At 32.5% G+C, this 25,173-nt stretch overlaps 1 protein-coding gene across 1 annotated transcript in view; it reads left to right on the top strand.

Annotated features, from left to right (window-relative positions):
- LOC129232959 (E3 ubiquitin-protein ligase MYCBP2-like) overlaps positions 1-25,173 on the top strand; it is a 284,810-nt gene that overhangs the window by 223,854 nt on the left and 35,783 nt on the right. Inside the window, exons 66-72 of the mRNA XM_054867051.1 lie at positions 5,041-5,298; positions 8,294-8,580; positions 20,016-20,106; positions 20,234-20,353; positions 20,471-20,584; positions 20,784-20,912; positions 24,457-24,592. Of these exons, the coding sequence (XP_054723026.1) occupies positions 5,041-5,298; positions 8,294-8,580; positions 20,016-20,106; positions 20,234-20,353; positions 20,471-20,584; positions 20,784-20,912; positions 24,457-24,592 (1,135 nt within the window). The remainder of the gene's footprint in view (positions 1-5,040; positions 5,299-8,293; positions 8,581-20,015; positions 20,107-20,233; positions 20,354-20,470; positions 20,585-20,783; positions 20,913-24,456; positions 24,593-25,173) is intronic.

Consider the following 25,173-nt stretch of genomic DNA (forward strand, 5'->3'; position numbering starts at 1 on the left):
ATTATTTTAAATACTATACAAATAACATTTCAAGTATAATTTAACATGATGTAGAATGGTTGATAAATATGGATATATGAGGGGTGCCCATCTCCCAGTGAGCGATGCCTCCCCCCTCCCCAAATACTAGAAAAACATTCAAGAATGATATTCTCAACAGAAAAGAGAGAAAACACTCAACTTTAAGTGTCAATGATGCAGTTTCCACCATCTCAAGAGTCTTAACTTTCGTTTTTACAAAAAAAAAAAAAAAAAAAATATTTGATTTTTCACAAAATTAATTGATTTTTCACAAAATTATTTGATTTTTCACAAAAAACGGACCCTGTGAAAAATCCTGGACAGACCCCTGAAGTCTAAGGTTCCTTACTGCGATTTCTTTAGTATTATGTTATTCTGCGATTTCTTTATTATTATGTTATTCTACGATTTCTTTATTATATATTAGTAGTGTGACTTGGCCATTAAACATTCTTTATACGTTAGTGGGTACAAGTCAATTTTGTTTACACGTTTTCTAAGTGGCAATTTTCTATCGTCAATGGGTAGCGGTTCTGGCGACATATTGGTGCAATGGTGTCATGGAGCACCTGGTTTTGTACCCTTGTGTACCCTTTAACGGCCAAGTCACACAACATTAACTATAATAATAAAGAAATCCCAGTAAGGAACCTTACACTTGTCATGACTTTGTCTAGATTTCATTACTTTTTAGAGATAAACAAGCAGCTCCATCGAGACTTGGCTAGTTTTTTACAGAATGTTTTTGGTGGGATTTCACTTCTTTTTGTAGAAACATTTAATTTGTATAATGCTCGAGTAGACTAAAGTTAGGCTAGATTAAATTAGAAGATGTGTCCCACTACGCTGGACTTTTGCAATGACAGTCGATTTTTTATGTACCAATAGTAGAAGGGGGTATTACCATATCTCTAATACAGCTGAGACCAGCTGAGGGTTCTTCATTAGATACTTCAGACTTTCGATTTTTGACATCAAATGAAGCGGCCTACCAAGTTGAATATTTTTTGTAAAGGCGGTATATCGATCTCTAATAGTTTGGTTGGGCTCTTGTGTTTTCTAATCAAGGTCACTCCAGATCTTCAATTAACCTAGTTTTTAAAGTTTTCCCTTTATGTGGTCATTAAACCCTAACTCTGTACCAAATTTCACCTCTCTGAGTTTATGGGAAGTACTAGTTCTATTTTGATGATCATGAGTGAGTGAGTGTCATAAATGCGAAACTTTGCTTTCGCTTAACTTCGGAACTAAATGACCTACAGACTTGAAATTTCGGATTTTAAGTATGTGATTATAGCTTACTGGATGACGAAAATTTCTGCGTTCTGGTCTTACTAGAAGGTTCTCAAATAAGGGCCTGAAAATGCGGCGAAATGGTTCCAGTAAAGGATGGTACGGTAGTGTTTGCTTCGCACTCAACTTGGCGGGGGCACTGCCGTGCCCCTTGATACATTAGTAATGTTTATCAAATTTACTAGTTTATTCACATAATTCCCGATTCTTCATGGAGAATGGAATAAATTAGGATAATTTGTGGAGTAATGAGATCTTAATTACAAAAATTGAATATTTTCAAGCATCCCAAGAAAACTCAATCGTTTAAAAAAAAGAAAAATGTTTTGTTTGCAATTAAAATTTCTAAGAATATTTCAATCAAAAAATTGAAAAATGCCTTTTTTCGTACATTACTTTCATTTCTTACCGTAGAAAATGTATATTAGATAATAGTATTAATTCTATAATTTATGTCGTAAAAGGCATTGAAAAATACAAAATGATTAATACTGCTAAAAACAAAATAAAGTTTACATTATTAACGATTTAATTACATATTTGGAAATCTAGATAACATCTAAGTCTTGTAAAATTAAAGATCTGAAAGTAAATGCACAATGCACAAAGCCTACATATCAAAATGCAAACTAAGCCAATATTCTAAATAAAAACATTTTCTTGTAAGATAACGTATTCAGACTCATTCTGTTATGACTTTCAGAATTATTACCAACTTTTTTACTAAATTTCATCAACATCTTTGTTTGAAATGCACCTGATCCTTCCAGAAAGAGGCGATTATTTAATTAATATTGCTAGATCTGGAACATTGTCAAGTAGAATATTTTTTCTATACAAACTATCCTGGTTTTTAGTAAAGTTATGGACTTTGATTAAATCAATAATTAAAATCAATAATTTAATAAATAAATACATAAACAAAAATGGCATTTCATATTTTTCCCATTATAAAATGCGGTAGTTTGCACAAATTTTTCAAACAAAATAACTTCTACATTTAAACGGGGGGGGTACTTATATTAAAACAGCACTGAATAATGTATCACCTAAATAATTTCAAAAACTTATCGAATAGAACTCAAAAGAAGAAAAAAACTGTGTTTTCTTTTTAGAACGGATATCCTTGATGTCACAGAGATACAAGACCAACACACAAAACGACAAAGAATGAATGGTCACTAGTAGAGATTCAGTAATTTATTGCCTGCCATTGAGGCAGAGGGGGGGAAGTGGAAAAGCAGCCTAAGACAAGACCCTGGGGGAGAAGAGAAAGTGGTCCCCCAAAGTGGGACAAAATGCAGGGTTCATACGGGTCATGGAAATCCTGGAAAGTCATGGGAAAAAAAATAAGTAAATTTTTCAGACCTGGAAAAGTCATGGAAAATTGAAATTTTCATTGAAAGTCATGGAAATTTATTTCAAGTAATGGAAAAATGTCCTGGCCTAAGAGGAAGTAACAGTAACTAAAAGAGCATTAGAAATCTTGAGTGATTTATCAGCATAGCACATAAAAGCTCTTAAAAGTGGAAATTGAACTAAAATTTATCAGAGTTTTATCTTAATTTGTTGAAGGTTTTAGAAAATAAACATCTTTAGTCAAGCGATAGAAAACAGAAAAGGAGGAATTCTAATACTCTAAAACAGTAGTGCCCAACATAATAACGGCCCACAAAACTAATCCATGCGACCCACCTGCTACGTTCAATGTCGGGAATCAAACATGTTCTGGAATTTCTGAACCTATTAATTTATATGCATTTGAAAATGTGCAAATAAGTAAACAAAACCAGTATACTTTTGAATCAGAAGATTGATTCATAACTGAATTGTTTTTTCAATAAGGATCTGATTTCTAAACTATGTAGCTTTACTTTAAAGAACCGAAATACTATCTAGTTATGTGGATGATTAAATGCTCTATTGAAACTTAGTGATGACTCATTCAACCTTTGTCCCATTCAATATCATTCTGCCTGTTTATTAAAAAAAAAAAATCTGAATTAAGTATCATCATATTTGTTTCACTGCATTTTTACTTAATTTAAATTTATATGATGAAGACAAAAAATAATAGTTTAGTTTTTTAAGTGCACGCTTATATTTTTTCATTACGAGTGAGTGCTTCATTGAGGCTGTGGCATTCGCGTAGACGTTTTGCTAGTGCTCAATTCCAAAAATTATCAAGTTTGAGATTAAATAGTGCTATTCTCTTTGTGTAATGAGGTCATGAAAATTTTCATTGAAGTCATGAAAATGTCTTGGAAAAGTCATGGAATTTTTTCATATTAAATAGTGCTATTCTCTTTGTGTAATGAGGTCATGAAAATTTTCATTGAAGTCATGAAAATGTCTTGGAAAAGTCATGGAATTTTTTCATATGAACCCTGGAAATGGGTGTAGTCTGGTGAAAGGCATATTTTTTGCAGTTTTTCACAGTTTTTCAAAAACAAGGCTTTACTATACGAAGAATATCAATAGAAATTTTTTTCTCAGAAACAAACTTAAAATATGTTTTTAAAGAGAAATAATCAATCACCTGCGCTTGTTTTTCAGTTTTTCCACATCATTTTTCAAACGTGTAAAAATAGTCATTTAAAAGTTTTAAAATGCTATAAAAAATGTTTCAAAATCACCACAGAAAAAACGAAAAAGCGCATCACTAGTTCTGCGTCATAGCCATCGTTTAAAACAAACCACATGAAAATAGTCCAATAATTTCTCATGTTATGCTTGGAATAGGTAGCAGATTTCCTCGTAGGGAAAGTATTAGCATCAAAAACCAAGATGGACGGTATCGAAGAGCCTTGAGGAAGGCAAGAGTGCCAAACAAACTTGTAGCTAAGATAGATTTAGCACTGGCCAGACGAGTGACCGAAACAATGGTTTGGTTCAACGTGAAGATTGCTGGCAAGGCATGATATTTTTAGTAAGGTACAGCCCTATAGCCAGGCTAAGGCAGAAATACATGAAATACACTGCCAACTCACTCATTCGAACCGAGGACTGCAGTTTCGTGCTTATTAGCACTCATCAGCCTGGCTTAGGAAGTGACCGAGCTGGAGATGGAAAACCTCTTAAGGAAGCCAAGATTGCCAAACAAACTGGTAGCTAAGATAGACTTAGCACAGGCCAGACGAGTGACCGAAACAATGGTTCGGTTCAACTCAATTTCAGGCAAGGCATGATATTTTCAGTAAGCTAAGCCAGGCTGATGAGTGCTAATAAGCATGAAACTGCAGTCCTCGACTGGAATGACTGAGTTGGTGGTGTATTTCATGTATATATACTGGTTTCCAATATTAAAATGACAAATAAATAATCTTCTGTAACTGGAGAAAGATTTTTTTATAGCAACATAGTTTTACCAGGTGCTGATTGGGGGGGGGGGCGTCTTGTAGGTCATGACTCCCCCCCCCCTGAAACGACAGTGTACATATCGATTCAGAATCATATATAGTTATACTTTGTAAATGTATCGAAGGTGTGCATTTATAAAATATGATTCTAACCTCTTATTCATCCAAGTATGCCACATCGAATTGTATTCAACCATTTGTAGCAATCACATGGAATAGCTCAATTATAAATGAATAAAAGTTAAATATGAAAGAAAATTTAGCTTCTTCACAAAGTTGAAAGTTCTGAAAAAAGAAAATGAGAAAGTTTTAATGTTTGTGAACATGTTTGTAAAAAAAGCCAAACTTATTTAATTTTCCTTTTTAGGTTTGTTCTCATATTGTTGCTGCCATTAGAAAAGAAGCTTCACGTGTTCGAGATGAGTGGGAAGCCTTGTTATGCAGCAAGTCACAATCAGTGGAAGAACTTCCTAAGTCTTCTGATGCTTATTGCTTTGAAATGCTTTCCATGGTATTGGCTCTCAGTGGCTCCAATGTAGGTCGTAGTTATCTGGCTCAGCAAGCTGGCTTACTGAGAGATTTGTTCAGTTTACTTCATACAGGCTCTGCTCGAGTTCAAAGACAGGTAATTTTTGACATTATTAGATCTAAAGGCATAATCTTTAAAATTTGTTTCATGGTATTAATAAAACTCGCTCAAGGTATGTTAGGTCAATTTATTTAAATGGAGATAGGAATGCATGAATTGCCACCCAATTCCATCCTTGGCACAGCACAAGACTCCTGCACTGGAGACTCATACTTGAATCCCAGTCAGAGATTAGAACTCTATGGATTGAAATAGCAGTTTTAATCATGAAAAAATAGTTTACAACCTATTTAACGATACATCCCTTGGGTATAAGACCATTTATGCCCATTCTGCTTAGGTAAATATAAATACTACATGGTTGGTCTCTTAAGCTATAAACAAAATACTGCTCACCACCCTCCTCACACACGCACACACAAAATCATACATTTTCAAATGGTCACCACTGGTGCTGCCTGAGTTAGGGGTTTTCGCCCAAGATCTTGGGTTCTCAACTTCAACAGAGATCTTGGTTTCTTGGGATATGTTGTTTAAAATTCTTGGATTTTTGGTTTTATTGAGAAAAGAAAATATTTTTATTTGATATTTTCAAGATAAAACATTTTTTGACTAAGCAATCAAGAATGGAGGTTAATTTCATGTACTTGCTCTGACCATGTTAAAAGGTTGCATTGGGAAGGGGAAAAAAATCTCGCTCTAGCCCTGAATGTTACTTTTTAGTATTATCCAGTGCCGGATTTGGAAGTGTGAAGGCCCCAAGGCAACGAAGGAGTGGAGGCCCCTAATCAGGGTTCGAAAAGATCATCATATTTTTGAAAATATCCGATACTTTGATATATATCCAAATTTATGATATATATGTATATATCCGATATTTTCGACCAGTGAAAGTTAAGATATTTTGTAAAAAATTTTTTATTGTGAGGGCCCCTTTGTTGTGAAGGCCCTGGAGCAATAGCCCCTCCTGCCCTCCCCTAAATCCGGCCCTGGTACTATCTGTACAGTTGTATCAAACATTGATACACCTTTTATTAATTCCTTTTTTTCTCGAAGCAGCAGAAGATTTTCACACCATTTTTTAACGAAATTCTTGAAAAGAAATACAGTCAATTCACGATAACTCGAAGTCAGATAACTTAAATATTACTAAAACTCGAAGTTTTTATCAAGTCTCAACCCTTTTGTCTTTAATTCTGTGTAATTATTCTCAATATCTTGAAGTTAACTTCCTTTAACTTGAAGTTTTTTTTCAAGATGACTCAAAATTTATTTCTAAAGAACAAAAAAAAAAAAAAAAAAAAGAAGAAACAAGTGACTACGAGAGAAAAATTAATTCACCTTCACTTGCAATTCCTGCACAATGCACCTCTAAAGCAAGAGGAGCACCTGTTGAGACAATGTGCGATAAAGGAGTTACACGTGCAGAAATGAGTTAGCTTATTTTCTTTTGTTGTACAATACTGTTTACACTTAGACATGTGCTGGACTACGAAATTGCTTATAAGCTGTCAAGTTGTCAAGTCAACTGATTGTACCTTTATTCAAAGGCTGACCTAGTTAAGATGTGTTCCCCTTCATTCTTTAGTTCGATTATTTGCTGATAAGTTCCTAACAGACAGAGTGAGTTTTCTTTACTGTTAAAGATGTCTAAGCTAGTACTCTTTCAATGATGTTAAAAGAAAAATTGAAACTTCTAAAGCAGTAGAATCCATGAATCCAAATTTGAAAAGAATTAAGATGTGCACCTTTCCTAAAGTCGAATCAGCTCTATTCAAGTGGTCCAGCAGTATTGAAATCAAAACCATGCATTTGATTTTTTTTCTCCCCATATTTTTGTTTAAACTGCATATTGCACTTAAAATTTTTTTAGTTCTGTAATTTTGTCTATTATATGTACATATTAATTAAAATATTTGATGGTTTTTAATATTAAAATGTCAAAAACCGAAACTACCGGTAAGTCGAAGTTTTTTGTCAGTCCCTTTAGATTCGAGTTATCGCGAATTGACAGTAATTACAGAGATTTAATTCAGTGTTTAATGTTTTTTTTTTTTTACTTTATCGTTGCCAAGATTAAAAATCAGCTACAGTAGTAGCAAAAGTGAATATATTTTTAGCATTATTTGTTACAAGATGTTGGGATCCAAGTTTTGTGAGCCCAATCTTGGTTTTTATAAAGAATTCCCAATGATAGGCATGGCCACCACAATCCATTGAGACATATTCACTCATAGACTTCTTAGAAAATACAATTGCATTCAAGTGTTTCAATGCACAATCTGGTTCACCATTTAAAGGACTCAATAAACTGAAATCATGTTCAGTCAAACCTTGTTATCTCAAACTGGCTTATCTTGAAAACCTTGATGTCTCTAAAATATTTTTCCTTTTCCTTTTACATCAAACTGTTATGTGTTTTCTATAATACCTCGAAATTTATTTTTCGAAACCATTGATAAATCGAAATTTTAGCACAGAAGAATGTTTCAATTGCCCTTTTTCCTTATCATTTTTTGCAGTAGATCCAGTTCCGCAAACATCTGCTTGTAGTTTTTCTCCCCTTTTCCCTAAAAGTAGAGGGATTTGTGGCAAGATAATAAAGGAATGTTTGTATCAGAGGAATGTTGTAGTATTTTTTATCTCAGTGTTTTCCCCAGAGGTTAGATTCTTCATGCTTTTCGTCAGAACACATGCCCGTACTTAAAGGACAGGGAGTCGAATTTTTGTAGCGGACCAGTTTCCAAGTGAGAACAGTAGAAGTTTTCCTTATTATTCTGTGTTTTTAACACCTGCAAAATGTAATAAAAAGCTTAAATTGTATGTGCTTGAAGATAAAATAAGAACGTTGCAGTTTATAAATGGCAAAAGAAAGTCAAAATTGCTACTCATTTCAAAACAGTTTGTCAATCCTTATGCTAAGTACGTTCATAATAAGTACAGCAAAATACGTATAATCATTCTGTATCATGTTTAGAACAACATTTTGTAAAAAAAAAAATTTCATGTATATTTATTTCTTATTTTCTAGGTTACATCCCTTTTGAGGAGAGTACTTCCAGAGGTTAGCCCTCCGACACTAGCTTTGATACTTGGAGTAAATGCTTTACCACCCACAGATTTTAGCATCATTTCTGAAGCAAACAAAGAAAACAAGCAAGATGAAAACACTTATGATGTTCATTGCACAGGAATATTAGACGTGTTTCTTGCTTGTATAGCAAAAGCACTTACAGTACAAACAAAAGTTAAAGGTTCTTCAAGTAGTAACAGCAAAGGAATTAATACAGTGACATTGGCTACTTCTATCCATCCAAGGTCAGAATTTCCACTTAATTTCTTTCTTTGAACAGTCGTGTTTTTTCTTTCTTTATTATTATTTTTAAATACATATTAATGTATGTTTGAATACTTCTTATTGCTTTAAAAAATAATCTTTACAGCTTTGAAACAATTTATATTAGTGTTACAGCAAATGCCACTTAATGTGATCATGGTTAATTAATATATATATATATATATATATATGGTAACGGCACCAGTAACAGACATGTTTAAGACATCACTCTTAGGTTAACTCAATTTTCTGACCCTTTAATTGGAATTAGAAAACTATTTTTCTACCATGCAACAACATCTCATCTAACGTTTGGCTGCTTCTGGATTCTCTGCATTAATCAATTCTATTTTTATTTGCTAAATTTCGAAGAAAACTCTGAACCCCAGTAACAGACACCAAAAAATCCGATGATACCCAGTAACAGACAGGCTAAAAGGATGAGTAACCAGGGTGGCGACAGATCAGGGAAAAGTCAAGGAACTTTATTAATCAGGGAAAAGTCAGGGAATTTCAAAAAAATAACAAAAAAGGGCAAATTGATTTTATGAAGAAAAAAAATTTTTTTTTTTGCTTTACAAAATTAAGTATTCTAATTCCCTACACGTTTTCCGCCAATTATCTGTTCCAAAAAAAAAAAGGTAAAATTAATGAGGTGCGATTATACATTGCCGCATATTTGTGCATCTTTTTTCCTCAACATCAAGGTATCGAATCTAACTTATTAACCACAAGATGAAATTCCTAAGATTGCTTCTGTGTCTGTTAGCAGGGTTGTTTGGTTTAAACCATGGTTTAAACCAATTGTTTTTTTTAAAAAACCTTGCGGTTTTTTAAAAAAATGTTTTTTTTTTTAAAGCCAAAAAAAAATCAATTTTGCAGGTTTACATTGATTTCCCCACACATATTGAATAAAAAACAAATTAGGATTGGAAAAGCTTCAAAGCTAGTCTTTTTTTTCAAGGCTTTCAACTAAATGAATTTTTTCTAAAGACTGTTGGAGAAAACAACGGTTCTTTTGGTTTAAAGCAAAATATTTTTAATCTGTTACAAACAAAAACTGTAAAATTACATTTATAAATAAATATACAGGGTGTCCGAAAAGTCCTTGACACATTTAACCTAAAATACCATTGTTATGTGTCAAAGACTTTTCGGACACCCTGTATATGTAATGTATTCAACTCATTTCAGAAATATGTGTATAAATCTTTTTACAATTACATAAAATCAACTTTACACCACAATAACATATGCATAAATACATAGCAACTTTTACGTTATAAATTAATATTATTTTTATGTTATTTCGTACTTTAAACAAAAAGCAAGTTTTGAAGCTTTTCCAGAGCCTAATCAATTTTTGAGTTATGAAGGATATCTAAATGACGAAAATATATGCACTGCACTTTTCTGAAGCTGGTTTTAGTAATGTTGAAGACTTTTAAAGACGGGTGCATTGCATTTTTCAAATTCTTTTTCCTGGCTTTTCCACCACAGTCACTGTTGCAGAAGATATAATATTTTTGGCAAAAAAAATTTCTTGAAATAGAATTTGCTACACATTTATTTGTTCTAAAGAGTTTGCATTTAATATTTTTTAAACTTCAATGCTGGATGCAACATGTATGCCAGTAAATAAGCTGTAATTAAGGCCATGTTACACCAATTTTTGTATTTTTGATTTGGTTCTTTGTTTTAGCGATAGTCAATATCTTTTCCAAGTCTTTCCAAAGTAAGAAGGGAGTCGAATATAGAGCAGCACGTTTTTTTAAAACTTTTTCAGTACAACAGCAATCGATTTTTTGACTGTTCAATCATGTACTGTTGTACATTTTTCTTTACTTCAATATTTGCGACATTGTGTATATAAAAATCAGCGTTATGTAAGATCAGAAAGAAAAAATATGAAAATTGTTCTTTTGAAAAGATTATGCTTAAAAATATAACTTTTACCTTTAATCTATAATTATTCATATTATGTTGGTTTTATAAAAAAATTTTCTTGGATCTTCATTATGTTTTATCTTAACCCGCATCACAACCACTTCTTGAAGTATTTCGTATCATAAAAGGTCTATATATACATGCATACTAATATGTTAATCAAGTCAAACATTTCAATCAATATTTCCCTGCAGAAAGCTATTTTAATTATTTAATTTAGTTACAAGATTTTGTTCTTATCTCTTTAATTAATCAAGAAATTATGTATAATGTGACTACTGAATAACTGTTAATTACATGGAACCTTAATTACCTTCCAAAAATTGTTTTTCTCGCAAATCTTATATCTTTAAACGAGCAATTCTTGTGGGTATATATATATTTCTTATCTCGGAAACGGCTTTAACGATTTGGATGAAATTTTGGATTTAATTGTAGTTTTGCATTCTAAGTTCATCTACATCAGTGTTTTTTCTGTAAAAATGCGATTTTTTACAAAAAAGTTTTTTAATATAAAGTCAAATTGAGTTAAGCCTTGAAGTAAACTGTGAATTGACGCATCAGGCAGACGATTTGCAACCATAACAATGAAAATTTGTCTCTTCTCGCTTTAAAATTTAAATCTTGCTTAGGGTTGCCAGGCTTGGCTGATATTGGCCACTTTGGCTAATTTCAAATACACTTGGCTGAAAACAAATTCAAAAGCATTATGTAAGTCGTTGTAAGGCTTTTTTCTTTTTTAAGTGAAACTATTGCTTGACCATCCTATTTTATTTTATTTATTTATTTTCTTTTTACATTTCGAATAGTTTAACATGTTTTTTAAATCACGCATCTAAATTTTATTTCGAAGAAGCGTATGTCTTGAGATTGTTTATGTTTTGTTAAGTCAGTTGTTATCATTTGTTGGAATGGTTTGTGGACCATCAGTTTTGATGGATATCATTCTGTATGTAGCATTTTCTGGCATAAAAACTAAAAGTACTTATTCAAAAAGAAAATCTCGATTGGGATAAAATCTTGAAATGCATCATAGTATGAAAGGAAGTATTCGGTTAAAAATCGATTTCACCATAGCAAAACTAAGATCAAAATTACTGACAAGAAAATTGTATAGTGGAAACAAATGTAACAGATAGTTTAAAGCAAAATGTTGATTTAATTACATTCAGAATCTTCTTTGTTTGGTACTTTAGTGTTATAAGAAGGTCGAGTGCTTAATATTTCGTTAACGTGAAGCTTTTCAAGTATATTTAGAAAAGTGTTGAACCTTAAAAAAACACGAGTTGACAAAAAATAATTCTTTTAAAGCCGAGCGAGGCTCGGTCGTCCAGGTACTAGTATTTAAACCAAAAAAAACCGGTTTAAACTGAAAAAACCTGGTTTAAACCAAAAAAAAAAACGATTTTTTACCAACCCTGTCTGTTAGGTTGTTTATTTTACCTAGCTTGAAATTTCCTTTCATGCTTTCAATGTTATGTAAAATAAAACAACAATACAGGCAAAGAGGAAGCCTTCATTAAAATGCCTTAGCTCCTTTGCCTTTATTCCATTGTCTCGAAATAATTAGCGTACTGTAATCATGATTTCAAGAATAAATCTTTGGTTTTTGAATTAATACTGACAAAAGCTTAAAAGTTATTACTTCTTCACATTTTTAATTTACATGCTAAAATTGAACTTTCAATAAAAAAACTTTGTTTTTTGCCGTTATACTATTTGTTGTATCCGCAGATTATAAAGGTTTTCTTTTCTTCAGACTTAAATGATTCTTTTATTTTATGACCAAGTTGTACTCCTCTTTTATATATTTTCAAATTAACTAATTGCTTTTTTTCCCCTTGCATTTCAAAGTTGTTTGTTACAAAAGCAAAGTAAGCTTTTTTTTCGTTACACACTGAAATCATTTGAAATAGAGTTAACTTGTGTACATAAGTTACTATCTTTATTTTTTTACTGTTAAAATGCCATATTCATTCATTAAAACCTATGTTCTTGATTAGAGAAAAACTCCCTATGAATGGATGTCAAATGGTTTCATCTGTGTTGCATAAATATGTCAATTAGTTACATAAGAATAACTACATTACATCTATTCTTTCACTATTACTTGTTATTCTTGCAACAATTATTATACTGTTTGAAAATTTAGTGAAAAATAATTTCAATTATTTTTTAGTTCTGTGATAAATAAATACACATATGTTTTTAAGAGTGATTTTAATAGTTTCTTAAAATTCTTATGCTAAGCAGTTTCTGGAAGTAAAGTATTTTTTTAATTTTCTATAATCGTTCGGTGTAGAAAAATTTAATATACTGTTCTGTAGCCCCCCCCCCCAAAAAAAAATTGACTTAATATGGATTTTTTTAACCATTTTATTAAAAAAGTAGCATTTTTTAAAAATGTATCTTTAGTTCAAGAACTTTGCACAACTTAAAACGTTTAAAATACTGCATTTTATTCAAACATACAATGGATTTTAAGTGGAGCAAAGAAATGAAATCATTATCATTGGTAACCTATTGTCATAAACATTGTAACATATTGTCATTGGTAATCAGGGAAATTTGGTGAACTCAATCATGGAAATCAGGGAAAAGTCAAGGAACTTTTTTTCACAGTTCCTGTCGCCATCCTGGTAACAGACAGGATGAGTAATAGACAAAATTCCATTTTTCTCTTAAAAATTTGAAAATGTTCTTTGTTTCTAGTACAAATTCAATTGAACAATAATCGAATACCTACCCAACTAGAAAATTTTCGTCGCAAAAAAAAATTGAATTTTTATCATTTTAAATTTAAGTTATGTTTTTCACAATCACGAGCGTGTGTGAGTATGTATGTAAGTGTGTGTGTCTTTGTGTAGTCGTGTGCTTGTGTGTATGTAGGCGTGTGTTTGTGTGTATGTAGGCATGTGTGTTTGTGTAGACATGTATGTATGCGCATGGTTGTGTGTATGTAGGCGTTTGTGTGAATATGTATGCAACAGTGTGTAGGAATTCATGTGTGTAGGCATTTGTGTGTGTATGTATGAGTGTGTGTGTGTGTAGATATGGACACAACCTGGAGACGGTTTTCGCTAGAGGAGCAGCATCGGGAGGGGCCGGGCGAGGATGGTGCTGCAGAGGAAGGCGGGGGAAAATAAAACCATAGGAACGTCATTTAAATGTCAAATGAAAAACAAGAAGCAATTCATGGTTGCTCAACTGAATTCAGCTTTTGAGTTTTTAACCATGGCTGAAACACATTGACCAAAAATTCAAACTACGTCTTGCTTGTCATCCACCCTGAATCTGACTTTTCTAATCCCCAACCATGTACTTAATGCTATTTGGGATTCTTACGTATTTATGGATCACTGTTGGTGGTAGAAGATGCCCATCAGCGTTTGCAGTGAATACAACTGTGACACATTCTTTTTCACCATTGTTCACAACTCGGTATACATTTTTGTCACCTTTCATTGCAAGCACTCGAGATACCTTTGGGTTGAGAAAAAAAGGCAGTTTCGTCGCAATTAAAAATTCAATTTGGATTTTTTAAAGTGCCAAGATGATTGTTGGCTTTTAAATAGTCGTAAACGGTGTCTAGGCTTTCTGTAATTACTTTTGAACGGTAGAATGTGAGGTTTTCACTGATCCTGTGAGCAACTGAAGGGTTCTGTTAAGGAAAACCATTGTACCATGATTTCCCAGATCTTCCATCAGTAAAAAAATTATTAATCCCCAATTCCTTTAAGAGCAGCTGCACACTGTCTAAAAATTCTTCTTTTAATATCGGAAAGCCTCCTTTAGATGATGAGACTATCCAGAGTAAGAGTATTTCCCCCTCATCCTTTGAAAGCACTAGGTCTGGACCTATCCTTCTTATGCTAGGTTAAACCCCTTTCACGTTGTTCAAAAGTGTAACTTGTGCTCTTTTTTTTCTTTCTGAAGCGGCATCACTCATACCATTACTATTAACATCCAATAAGGCAGTTTGTATCTGTTCTTCACTGTAAGAGAATTTCCTGGGAGGGGGGGGGGGGGCATCCTGAACTGGAAAAAAGAGATTTATTCACTATTCTGAGGTTCCAAAAAATATGGCATGAGTAACAGACACCCTTTTGGACCAGTAACAGACACCCTGTTTGACACTAGTCACGTTGTTCGATTTTCAATATAGAACATGTGGGCACAATCAAATCAATGAATAACCTCATCTGGAGCGAAAAAAAAGATAAAAAAGAAAAAGGTTTCAAGGACCAATAACAGACATGGGTGTCTGTTACTAGAGAAGCGAGTTTTCTGGGGATGAGTAACAGACATAGATAAAACTCACATTAGAAGTGATCGTACATGGAAAGCGATGAGAAAACTTAAAAGAGCATAGTTCAAACATTAAAAATACCTCCAGCAGGCACTCATGTTAACATTTTACAGTGCAAAATGATGATTGAAAAATCTCACCTTCTTAACGTAAACAGCAAGCTGCAGCATGAAACACCAGCTAACTTCGAGGTAGCTATTCATAACCTTCCACTACTGCCTTGTAAATACATACTGACTCAAGAAATTCACTCTGATAACACTAGATGACTGCACCATATTCATTGGCCAAAGCAACATCAGTTTAACCCTCCTAAAATTCTTATTATTTTAATCCAAACTTGTCTAAGGGAAACTAAGGGTCCTTAAACTGTCTGTTACTGGTGCCGTTCTATAAATATATACAGTCAAACCTTGATATCTCGAACCTCCTTATCTCGAAACCCTTGATGTCTCGTAACAGAAATTTTCCCCAGCATTTTCTATAAAAACCTCTTTGTATTTTCCATAGTTATCTCAAAATTTATTTTTCGAAACCCTTGATATGTTGAAATTTTTGCACGGAAGCAAGTTTCAATTGTTTTGCTTTGGCAATTTTTTTAGTAAAACCAGTTCCAGAGATAATTGCTTAGCGTTTTTCATCCCTTTTCTTGGAAATTTTGTGAATAGGGGGATTGGGGCAAGATAATAGGGGAGTATTGGCATGAAGGGGGTGCAGTGTTTTCCCCAGAATTTAGAATCTTTGTGCATTTCTCTCGGAACATGTTGTCCACTTTGAGGAAAGAGGTTCGATTTTTTGTCCATCAGTTTTCAAGCGAAAACGGAAAATGCGTTCCTTATTTTCATCATTCAGCTTTTTTAACTCCTACAAAATGGCTGCTGAGAACTTTTTGAATGTGAGGTTACAGTTAAAGATAAAATTAGAATTTTTAAATTTTTGGGTGAAAAAACCAAGTTGAAATTGTTGTTCATTTCAAAACCTCATCCTGTGCACTTTCAACAATTAGAAAATTTCAAATCTGCTGAAATATTGAAGATTACTTTATTGATCATAATTCGAAGTGGTCCCATAGTACATATATAAATGCATATAGCATATGTGTGTGTAAATGTGAGAGTTACAAGTGTAATTTTTTAAAAACCTTGATAACTCGAAAACTCGATATCTCGAAATTTCCTCCCGTCCCGAGAGATTTGAGATATCGAGGTTGTACTGTATGTATATACATTAGAATCACGAAGACCCAGAATCAGAGCTGCGGACTCAGAAGGAAAATCACCGACTCGGACTCTGGCTTATTTTATTTATTTAATTTTATTTTTTTCAATTTCCCTCCTTGAGGGAGGGGGGGGGGGACTCTAAACAGAAATTGAAATATTAATTATTTTTTATGAAGTTTTCGTGTTGTATTTTATTGTAAACCTAAGATGCATACGACATTAGAAATTCAATTTAAAAATCAAATTTTCCAATAACTACAATTTTAAAAGTGAGATAACTTAAAAATCCCATTTTTTTAAAAATTAAAATATGCTCCCCTTTGTTGTTTAACAAATAGTTGTTGATCAAATTTCGTGATTTTAATTTTTGAAGGCACACGATTAACTTGAGAGGAAAAAAAAGCTTTTTTTTTTTTGCTTAGTCAAAAAACCTTTCTTGAGAGAGAGATGTCCGCCTTGAGTGACACCCATCTGGTGGGTGGCACACCAAGTTAATTTCAAAATTTGTAAAATGTATAAAGGCATTAATTCTGAAACATTTCCCCAATAAATCTTAAATTATATTTCACCAATAAAATTTATGCGTAATTAAGGCACTATATTACGAAGAGAGGCCAGGTACATGTTCGTCTTGAGCAAAATGCGACGGTATACAGCTTTGTACGAATAGTTTTTTTTTTTTTTTTTTGACTATACCTATATTTCTTCTTTGCTCAGTTTTTAATTTTGATTTTATTGGGTGCTTTAGAATTATTCTTATTATGAAGATTTTAAGATTAACTGCAATTATTGAGTGTTGCAACCAAGAAATCTTATACTTATTTTATTTCATACATTTCAGTGAGAACCAAGCTTATAGAAATATTCTTTAAATTTAAAAAACAGATATATTTTTTTTTTATCCTTTGGATTTGCGTTTTTGCGCCAACACTTATTTGAATTTATTGAACACCCTCACAAATTTCTTCCCGAGCTAACTATCTCGACTTGCTCAAGGGATACATTCCTTTTACTATTAAACTGTAAAAAATATTTTATTATTTTTACTTGAAAGTGATTACTGTAAATGTTATGCAACAAAACCATTTTCTGAAAGTTGCTATTTGTTAAAGGAAGTTAAAAAAACAATCAAACTAGCAGGTCGGTGGAAGTGGCTATTACACTAAAATGAAAGTTCGATAAATAAAGAAGCCAGTTAGTTGCTAATGGAAGTTATTTTCCTATGCGTAAGTCTTTATATATGTATCAAACCAATTTGTAGTCAGCTTTTTCAAAAATTATAAGGAGAATCGGTGAAAATTAGATATAAAAAATATTCCCCGAGTCGGAGTCGGTACGTTTTTCAATGACTCCGACTCCACAGCCCTGCCTAGAATATTTGTACATTGACAAATGTTAAAAATGTTATATGTTGTAATCAGTCTTCATCTATTGTTATCACTTTTTCATAAACTTTCAATCTTTTCCCCTTTTTTGTTCCTCAAATACAAAGACAAATCCTGACAAGACTAACTTTCTGTGTGGCATTTTGTGGTTTCAAATAGCAATGCAATCTTTCTCTAGAAGAGTAACAACAGGAAGTTTGTTCTTGGTGACCACAGACTCTCCTTAAGTTGCCTTTTGTTTGCACATGCAAACATTAAATTTCATGCAAAAATTCGTTGGACATGTTGCTGGTGGTGAGCTTCTCCCACTAAGAGGGAATTAATGTAGCTTCTGGTGAATCAAGTTCTCTTCTTATCAGTAAAGCATAAGAATTTTTCTTCCTGTCCAATTACATTAAAAACTTCACTTTAAATGATCAAAAACGTTAGCAATGTAGAAATAATTTAATTGTCAAAGAAAAAAATTGACATTTTAAAGCGCTTTGACAATTTAACCATGAAGAATCGAAGAAATGCTGCAGCACAGCTGAAAAACTCTCAGCCATTATTTCGTAAATTACTAAAAAATCGGGACGAGATTAAAAAGGAACTGAAGCTAAATAAAAGTTTAAACAACAAGTGAAACTGTTCTGGAAAAGATGGAAAGTTGAATTTGCTCTGAAACTAATTTACCAATGTCAGGGAAAAGGACATGCAAGTAAACCGTCCGTTAATGCAGTGAAAAACAGAAGATCTTCCTGAAAAAAAGGGCAAAGAAGACTGTAGAATCGGCCAGATTGTTTAATCGATGGAAAAAATTGCTTTTCCCTTTTGCTAAGTTAGTAATTTATAATTTAAGTCTCCATTTAGTTGACTCATGGCTATTTTAATTTTCAGTTGTAAAAATGAATGCTTCTAAATTAAAAAAAAAAATTATGTTGTTGTGTCCTGAATTCTTTTTGGTTATTGCTACCAATCATTTTTGTTATCAAAGTGTATTTGTCTTAAAGTAATCACATTAAAGGGGTATTCTAGTCTAGAAATTCAAAAAAAAGAAAAAGAAAAAAAATCGAATTTTTTCCCCCTTTATATTTCCAGAGTTTAAACTTTTAAGAATAAGTTTCTAAGAAGATTTGTGGAAATTCAAATTGTTTTTGGAGTTACAGTTAATTTTGTTGAAATCAACTCTTTTGCTGAAATGAGACTGCAAAATTTAAAAGCATTTTTGAAAAAAACTAGTTTTTTCGATACGGTTGACAAAATATCTCAAGTTTTAATACACCAATTTACTTGAAATTTGGTACAGACTTTCTTAGTACTATCAAAATTGTCCCCACGTAGGGGTTTTTGAAATTTCGATTTGTATTACTTAAAAAAAAATTACCAAAGTTCAAAAAAGGAGCCAATAAAGGAACTTTTTTTTTCTCAATAAGACGCCATTTTGTGAAAAAAAAAATATTTTCAAATCCGCTATGTCCAGACAATTCTACATCCTTGTTTGATAAAAATTAGCCTTGACTTTATGTTTCAGATCACCTGGAGAATTGGAATCACATCAAAAAGGAGACCCCCCCCCCTTTTTTTTAGAGTCCCCCCACTTTCCTCCTCCAACTATAATTTTGAAATTTTTTTTCAACCACTATGCATTTTTATACTGATGAAAATCTGATAAAAATGGATAGTGAAATAAGATGCTTTTTTTTTCTATTACGCTTGTAAAATCACCTTAAAATTAGGCCTCTAGACTAGAATACCCCCTAAGCGGTACCTACTGTGTTTAATCAATTAAAAGTAATTCTGTTTCAATGAGATCTCATAATCATTGGGAAAATATTGAACAATCATACAATTTGTTTTAAACATATCAATATTAGTGTTTTTATGGTAAAACAGTGGTTCAAAACATTTATTATGCCAAGGTGTCATTTTGGAATTAACTTTCCTTCTGATTATCCTATCCTAAGTAAAAGTATAACTAGTGATAACTTGATGGGCAAAAATCACATATTTCAATGTTCTTACTTAGTACTGCCTTAAATACTTTCATTTAAAAATGCAATTTTTACTGTCAATGGTATTAAATAAAACAGCTCTCTAAAATCAGTCCAAAAAATCACCAAGCAGAAATATTGAATGTTTTATTGTCGATGGTGAAACATGTGATCCTAATAATCGGGTATACAATCAAAGTATTTATTTTAATGTAAATCTAAGTAAATTTTGAAACTATTACAAATATTGATTAAAACACCATATTTTTCAGAATAATTTTAATCATTTTATGTTTTAAAACTATTTTTATGCACACAGACATATACATATACTTAGTTTAATATGCACATGTATAAAGTTATACGTAAAAAGATGCCAAGAGTTTTTAAAAATTTAAAATGTCTTAGTTCAAGAATAAAGGGTTCCTGCTCCCTCTTATTCCTTTTGGAGGATGCCAACAACTTTCTAACACTAATTTAAAATTTGTAATAAAATTTTAAATCTTTTATTATTTTTCTCTTGAATACCTTATATGATATTGTGCTCTTTTTTCTTTTTGCTGCATAATTTCTCTTTGTTTTTAGAGATTTTGTTGGTAACCGATGGTGGCTGAGAGGATGCATGGCAAGAAAACTTGCTGAAGTTATTATACAGTTGTTAAAAGATATGGCTGCTGTAAGTGTTCTAAATTTTTCATAAGAGCTTTAATAGCTAAAGGTTAGTGTAATAAAAATATTAATGAATTAGGCATTAAACTGTTCAATATGTTTTTAATGTTAATTTTATTTCTTTCACAAATCAGGGAAAGCTAACAGAGGCTTGGGCGACTGTAACAAAAGGTGCTATAGCGGAAAATATATTAAATCTGACAAAATTAGAAGAACAGCATCGTTCTCCTTCTGAGTGTTTAAGAACACCTACTGTAAGTTAATTTTTTTACTCAGTAGCTTTACTGTGTTTCAGTCAAAATATACACTTGTTGAATTTACTGAAAACTTTAATCTTGGTTTAATTTCATCATATTTTCCCCCCCTTTCAGTTATGGTTAGCTCTAGCATCGTTATGTGTGCTTGATCAAGAACATGTGGAAAGACTTTCATCTGGTCAGTGGGTAGGTGGTAATGGAGGGGATGGACAACAAGCTCAATCAAGAGTAAATATATTTTCAAAGATTCTTTTGCATTCTCTGTCTGACAGTTGACATCCTCTTAATTTGCTTAATTTTGCTTTGCTTTCCCTCTTAATTTGTTTAAGTTACTTTCTAAATCTTTCTTGTTTTGATTAAAATCATGTGACTGTTTACATTTCAAAACAATTTAATGATGTTGCTGTACTTAACATTTTTATTGCAGCCTTTCTGTGATAACCATGATGATTCTGAAACACCAGCAATTATTTTGTGTGCCACATGTGGAAATCTTTGTGCAGAATGTGATCGTTATCTTCACCTGAATCGTAAGACACGTAACCATCAACGACAGGTTAGTCCCTTTATAAATGGCAACTGAAGTAATGGCATTATAGCAATTTAAAACTGAACGTTTTTATCAAAAGTTTAAGATCAAATTTTCTTGTCCAGGTCTTTCAAAATGGTATAATGGTCCGCCTCAGGGATCACCCGTCTGGGGGGTGACACCCAAAGTGGAATTGCAAGTTATTGAAAAATATGTAGGCTAAAATGCATTTTTAAGACTACAAATTTGAAAACTTTTATTTCAAACTCTAGACCCCCACTTTTATTTAGGTCAATCCATTAGAAATCACCCAGGCCGTGTTACTCGATATTTTTGATTTTCCTAATTTTTTTACTAGTTACTTTCCACTTCTAAGTGAGTTCAAAAGTGTTGAAAGAAAATTTTTTAGGCTCATATTTTTTTATGCGCCATTTTAAGGTTGCCTAGTAGCCGTTTTTGGTCCAAAAACAAGTTTTACTTAAATACATCAAACTCGGTTAATTTTATAGCTATCCAGACAAAATGAAATTTTACATCATCAGAATGATGCCCTCGATATGATTTGCTTGCAAAATATTACTTAAATGGTGAAAAAGGTAAAGAAAAAGTTCACAACTACAAACTGAAAATCGGCATAAAATACGAGTTTTAGTGTTGCACAATTAGTAAAAGGAGGAGAGTCTCAGCTCTAATTTTTTTCTTGTGTAGATATAATGTAGGACTACTTGTTGTAGAAATTTTAAGCTTGATAACTTTGTGTGTGTGTGTGTGTGTGTGTGTGTGTACAATTTTTCAAAAATGACAAAAATTGAATTTTGGCAAAGTTTAAAGTAAAATATCTCAAAAAAGACTGAGTGAAAAATTATGAAATCGATGCAGGTTACACCTTTTCATGACATGAAAATATGACAGCAATTTAATGACTGAGACTCAACTGGTACTAGAGTTATAGTGCATTCAAGTTGGACAAATATTGCATTTTCACAAAGTTTAAAGTAAAATATTTCAAAAAAGACGTAGTGAAAAATATTGAAATTAATACATATAACACTTTTTAATAATATGAGAATATGATAGCAATTTGACGACTGAGACTCAACCGGTACTAGAGCTATAGTGCATTAAAGTTGGCCAAATATTGCATGTAAAAAAATTAGGAATATCAAAAGTATCAAGTAACAAATTTTATTCTTTTTGGGTGATTTCAAATGGATTGGCCTATTTGTCTTTGGAACATTAGCCCACTGAAAATTTTGTTACAACACAAATGTAGCTGTTTCTGAAAATTGCATGAATTTCATGTTTACATAATTTTTTTTTCTTTTCTGTTCGTAGGAGAAAGAGGGGGGGGGGTGACACCCCAGATTACTGGCCCGGGTGTCACCCATGGTATGCCACAGGTTATATACTTTTGCACAATACATTTTATTATCCTCATATAAATAATAGCCAACGACAGAGTAACCCGCAAGTTTCAACGATGAAACTCGTGCCACAGCATGATAATTTGATAATATGTTTTGGAAATATTTAACATGCAGGGAAAAGCTTTTTTGTGACAAGGCTGCACTGGATACTGTGATAACTTAACTGTGTTTTAATGGAAAGACTGTGTCATTTCAGGGGAATAAAGAATCAAAAAAGTGGTTAAAAATTAACGCTATCCACTGGAGTTTAGGGTTAATCGACTGCAGGCCCGCAGAGAGTCAGGGTGAGCCCTCTAGTCAGTTTCGTCTCCACGGGCCCCACTCCCCCCACAAAAAAAAGAAGAAAGAATAAAAAAAAGAGGGGGGGGGGGAGGGAGAAATCAAAACTGCTTATTAAAACAATTAACTCTATTTTCTGTGCCGCAACAGTAAATACCACAAGAGTAAATTTTACAATCATAATTTTAATTCAGGAGTACTACTTGCTAATTAATTAAAAAAGAAAAAAAATATGACACAGAAATTCACATATCAAAACCAAACTTTCCTACATTGAAACTATGAACAGGCACAATATTGAACTTATTTCAAAGCAACCTTCCTTGCTTTTTTATTTGCGAAAAGATTTATAACTTCATCGAAGTTCAAGTTTCTTGAAAGTTTGTTCTCCAGTGCTAAAACTCCGAGACTAGTTGCCCATTGTAATGTACTTTAGAAGCGCTATTTGACAGTCAGTCTCAAAATAAGAGTGTTTAATGAACACAGGTAGTATATTGTCAATAATAAATCTTTGTTCATCATGTAGGATGAAAAACTAAGCTTTAAAACAAAATGTCTTTTTACAATGGTATCTATGGCTAACGTCTGCGAAAACAATCCTTTGGAGAATCTTTGATCTTGCTTTCTTTTGTTAATGATATAAGTTATGAAAAGTTCATTTTTAAAAGTATTGCTGTTTCTTTTAGAGTGATAGACCGGGAGCTGGGTAAAAAATTCATTGAGGTAAGGCTCCTATTATTGTAAGCATGCCCCTGACGTCAGTAGCACTATTCCTAATTCTGAATTCATCACACACTCATGATTTCTTATGATAGTTCAATTTCGGCGAGGGGTGGGGGGAGGGGGCGAATCTATTAAACATGTAATATAAAACATTGCATGATTCGGTTGCATACACGGAACAATCGGCGTTGATTTCCCCTCACACTTTTACCCTCCCTATCATTAGTGAGAACAGAGCATTTGTTTATTCGCGAACGCTCATCTTAAAATAAATTTTATTCTTTATGTTTTCACTTATTCAGAAGTTATTTTTTTTTTTTTTTTTTTGTTTGCTTGTTTCCTCCCCTGCGCCCCCCTTTTCCTCTTCTCTATTTTTCTTGATTTTTTCTCTTTCTTTTTTTTTGTGTCGGTGTCGCCAGGGCCCCCTCAAGACCCGGGCACCTAGTTTCCGACTAGGCTGACATGTCCTCTCGTCGGGCCTGATCCACTGGAGTTAGGGTTAAAATTTCAAGTTCAGTAAAACATGTGAAGTTGACCACCTGTCTAAGTTGACCGCTTTTTTTCAGGAACGGAATTAGCCCTTATATAAATCAACCTCTGTAATTTGACAACCTGTTTAAGTTAACCACTAAAGTAGAGCACCGCAAGTGGTCAACTTACACAGGTTTTACTGTATCAAAATATCATCAAACAGGCAATTGCTTCGTTCAAATGTAGAAGAGTAGAAGCAATATTCACCCTTCATACCTTGTCGGTTGACTTTCTATGAATAATGTTTATGAATAATGATCCAACAGAAAGATGAAATATAATTAGCCAGCATGAGATATTTCATCCAGTCATTAAATTCCTTTTTTGCCATGTATATGTAGGAAAACCTATTTCCAATTGTCCAGTTCTCTGTATACAGTGAAACCTGTGTACAACGATTCTGTCTATAACGATAACCGGTCTATAACAATATTTTTTTGGTTCCAGCAAAATGTCAGCATGAATAATCAAACTGTCTGTAACAATAGCCTGTCTATTACAATATTTTTTTTAGGTTCCAACATTATCGTTGTAGACAGGTTTTAGTGGACTTTGTTATATTTCAGTTTAAAAAAAGACTACATCATTGCATTTCTTCTTTTTAACTCAAGGTTTTTAAAGAAGAGGAAGAAGCAATTAAAGTTGATTTACATGAAGGATGTGGCCGTACTAAATTGTTTTGGGTTATGTGTTTAGCAGATTCTAAGACTTTAAAAGCAATGGTGGAGTTTCGAGAAGGAACCAGAGGTATGAATTGTATCATTTTTTTTCCAATGAATATATTACCTTCTCATTTTTTCCTACATTATTTATTTCTGTAATGAATCTTTTCCTGGTGCTAATACCTCTCCAAATACCTCTGCTATCCATTTTTAATGTGTGAAGAGTGAATTTTGTTAGTTATTTCAATATACCCAGCTTGTAACTGTGAAATACTTAAAAAATATTAAACAGCTAGTAAGGACAATAATGCTTAAGCTTGAAACATTTGGATGATTTTAACTAATTGAAAGTTTAGAAGCATTACATGAAATTTATGAAAATGCAAGCAGTGACTTGATTCAAAAATAATTCTTTGCCTGGAAGTACATACTAAGTTGCATTTTTCAGAGGTCTAAAATATTTTTCTGGTAAAATATTCTAGTTTTTTTTTAAATACAGTTAACTTTAGGCAGCTCTAAGTCTCAAGAGATTAACTGAAATCTTTGTTATTGGTAGTTCAAGTTATGGGGGAAGTTCCCACAGCCTTCCCAAGAGTTTGTGACCCAAGAAAAACTTTGTGATAAAAAAATATTCGAATTATAAGGCTTCAAGTGATCACAAATTGA

Source organism: Uloborus diversus, chromosome 1, assembly GCF_026930045.1.
Source record: "Uloborus diversus isolate 005 chromosome 1, Udiv.v.3.1, whole genome shotgun sequence".
Lineage (NCBI taxonomy): Eukaryota > Metazoa > Arthropoda > Arachnida > Araneae > Uloboridae > Uloborus > Uloborus diversus.